Source organism: Capsicum annuum, unplaced genomic scaffold, assembly GCF_002878395.1.
Source record: "Capsicum annuum cultivar UCD-10X-F1 unplaced genomic scaffold, UCD10Xv1.1 ctg57650, whole genome shotgun sequence".
In the NCBI taxonomy this organism is placed as follows: domain Eukaryota; kingdom Viridiplantae; phylum Streptophyta; class Magnoliopsida; order Solanales; family Solanaceae; genus Capsicum; species Capsicum annuum.
Genome location: NW_025866177.1, coordinates 21 through 3,537, shown reverse-complemented (window position 1 = coordinate 3,537; position 3,517 = coordinate 21). Strand labels below are relative to the sequence as shown.

The 3,517-nt window shown below is 42.1% G+C and overlaps 1 protein-coding gene across 1 annotated transcript; it reads right to left on the bottom strand.

Annotated features, from left to right (window-relative positions):
• Positions 1-1,714: 1,714 nt before the first annotated feature.
• LOC107854932 lies at positions 1,715-2,063 on the bottom strand (the record flags this gene model as incomplete). Its single annotated transcript, XM_047404356.1, has 1 exon — positions 1,715-2,063. A coding segment is annotated over exon 1 (349 nt), but the record flags the coding sequence as incomplete, so codon positions are not given.
• Between the last annotated feature and the right edge of the window lie 1,454 nt (positions 2,064-3,517).

The window sequence follows — 3,517 nt, the reverse complement described above, 5'->3', positions numbered from 1 at the left end:
TAACCCATTTGTTTAACAATATTTTCAAGACCGCTAAGATGCCCGAGACGTGGAGATGGAGTACGGTAATTCCTTTATACAAGAACAAAGGAGACATTCAAAGTTGCAACAACTACCGTGGTATTAAGTTGTTGAGTCACACGATGAAGATTTGGGAGAGGGTGGTGGAGCGGTGGTTGAGGAAGATAGTGCCTATTTCGGAGAATCAATTTGGATTTATGCCTGGTCGATCGACGACTGAGGCAATTCACTTTGTGCGGAGGCTGGTAGAACGATATAGAGAGAGGAAGAGATATCTGCACTTGGTGTTTATCAACTTGGAAAAGGCGTATGACAAGGTTCCTAGGGAGGTTCTGTGGAGATGCTTGGAGGCGAGAAGATATCAGTGGCGTACATCCGTTAGATTAAGGACATGTATGAGGGGGCGAAGACTCGGGTAAGGACGGTGGGAGGGGATTCCGGGTACTTTTCGGTCTTGACAGGGCTGCACCAGGGATAGACTCTTAGCCCGTTCCTATTCGCCTTGGTAATGGATGTGTTGATGCGAAATATACAAGGGGAGGTTCCTTGGTGTATGCTCTTTCCGGATAATGTAGTTTTGATTGATGAGTCGCGCCGAGGTGTTAATGATAAGTTGGAGGTTTGGAGATAGACCCTGGAATCTAAAGGATTCAGGTTGAGTAGGACCAAGACGGAGTACTTAGAGTGCAAGTTTAGCGACTTGAGGCAAGAGGACGATGTGGTGGTGCAGTTGGAGTCGCAGGCGGTTTGTAGGAGGGATAGTTTTAAGTATCTTGGGTCTATGATCCAGGGGAATGGAGAGATTGATGAGGATGTCTCCCATCGTATTGGGGCAGGTTGGACGAAATGGAGGCTTGCCTCGAGAATTTTATGCGATAAGAAGGTGTCTCTTAAGCTTAAAGGTAAATTCTATAGAGCTGCGGTCCGGTCGGCCATGTTATATGGGGTGGAGTATTGGCCAGTTAAGAATTCTCACGTCCAAAAGTTAAAGGTTGCGAAAATGAGAATGTTGCGTTGGATGTGTGGATTTACGAAGGCGGACAGGGTCAGGAATGAGACTATTCGGGAGAAGGTGGGAGTGGTTTCGGTCGAGGATAAGTTGCGGGAAGTGAGGTTGAGATGGTTTGGCCACGTGAGGAGAAGGGGCACAGATGCCCCAGTCCATAGATGTGAGAGGTTGGCCTTGGAGGGTTTCAAGTGGGGTAGGGGTAGACCAAAAATGTACTGGCGAGGAGTGATTAGACGTGACATGGAACAGTTACAGCTTACTGAGGACATGACCCTCGATAGGAAGGTTTGGAGGAAGAGTATTAAACTAGAAGGATAAGGTGGGTGGTCGAGTCGTAGTCCGTAGTTAGGAGGTTTAAGTATAGCTTGGTTGGGAGTTCCAGTTATGGGGAAGGGGTCCTTGGGTTGTTAATTATACTGTTTTTTTGGTGAATGTTGGTTCTTTTGTTACTTTAGCATATTGCTTGCCTTTTGGTTAATTATACTTTATTTTTGTGGATGTTGGTTCTTTGTTCTTTATCATGTTGCACGACTATTGGTCTACGGTCTTTTGTCTTGAGCCGGGGGTCTATCGGAAATAGACTCTCTACTCCTTCGGAAGTAGTGGTATGGACTGCGTACATTTTACCCTCCCCAGACCCCACTATGTGGGAATATACTGGGTTTGTTGTTGTTGTTGTTGTACCTTCGTAGTTTCCATAACTTCCTTTCTTTTCTTTTCCTTTATTACCCTTAGCAGTACCTGAACCAAGCTGCAACTTTGCTTGCAGGGCTCCCTCGATGGATCCCTCTTGCCTCATCATCCTTCGTTGTTCTTGTGCCTGCAGAGCACTTAATAACTCTGCCAAGCTAAGCTTTGACAGATCTTTAGTATTTTCCAATGAACCAATAGTTGCCTCATATCTTTCAGGTAAGGTTACAAGAATCTTTTGAACTATTCTATTGTCATTAAGTTCAGTTCCAAGTATCCTTACCTTATTTGCAATCAGAAGCAACCTATCAGAATAGTCCTTAATGGTTTCGGATTCCTTCATTCTCTACATCTCGAATTCTCTGACCAAGTTCAGTACTTTCATTCCTCTGGTTCTTTCATCTCCCTCGTACTCTTTTTTGAGGAAATCCCAAATTTCTTTGGCTGAATTACATGTCATTACTCTACTGAAAATGGTGGTAGAAACTGCAGCAAAGAGACATGATTTAGCTTTGGACTTCGTTGTTCTCCTCTCCTTGTGAGCTTTAATCTGAGCCATGGTTGGATTTTCTGGCAAAGGAAGCACTTCATTGTCTTCCTCGACAGCCTGCCACAAATCGCAAGCCTCCAAATAAGCCTGCATTTTCACTGCCCAGGCTTGATAATTTTCTCCATTGAAAACTGGCGGAGCCATAGCAGAAAAAGAACCTGCATTCTCCATTGTTTGAATGGTGTTTTGCAGCCACAAATTTGGATAAACACTCAGAAAAAAAAACACTCACAAGTCTCTCACAAGTCCCTTAAGAAGTAAGGCTCTTGATACCAATTTGTAGATGTTTACAGAGGAAAAAACATAAAACAAATGAAGAGGAAAAGAGAGAGGTTTTTATTATGCTGCAAAGAAGCTGTTTAAATACAGCAAAATCCTAACAAACTGCAGTAACTAATGCAGTAACTCAAAAAAACTGAACTACCTAATTAATTGGAACTAAGTCCACCAACAGCTATATGCCTAAAGACTAGGAAAATCATAACTGAAAAACTACTACAGAAAATTCTATCTTCTGGAAATAGAAAAAACACATCGGCAGCCATGTAATCATTCCAACCCAGCATTAGTTAACAGCTCATGAGGCAGACTTCAACAGTTCTCTATATCATTTCACATAAAAGTATATGTCTAAAGCACTCAAAAGATTACAAAGCTTTATATATCATTAGAAAACTTTCTTTTCTTTCGCTTGATGAGATTATATCTTTTACAAACCTTTATTCCATTCAATTGTGTCTTTTTCTATGATTACATCATCAAAATACTTAGACTTCCATGCAGACTCGAAACACTTTCAACGATGATAGGCATTCCAAATTGATTCTTTGAAAAACCATCATGCTCCAAACGGCACATAAAACATGCTCCACCGTATGAATAAGGAAGTGATTCATGTATTTCTTCATCCTTCCCTAACAGAGTTTTCCCCATCTTCGAAAATTATCCAGGTTGCGTGTTGCATTATTTATCATTCTCCAACCAAATTAGCTTGCTTTTTAGGTGCTTTTGTCTTGCAAATGCCTACCATGGAAACCATCCGGCATCACCACTAGGCACTAGCTAAACAGGGAGTAGTAGAAAACACTAAAGCTCCCATTTTACGGTCACACTCAAACAAGGGTTTCTTCTTCCTGTCCGACCGCCCCAAATTTTCATAACCATGAAACATAAAGAACAGATGGTTTACCTATGCTACCTTCCATTCGTTCTGAATGCTGAAGAACCTGAAGTCTCACTTGTATCTG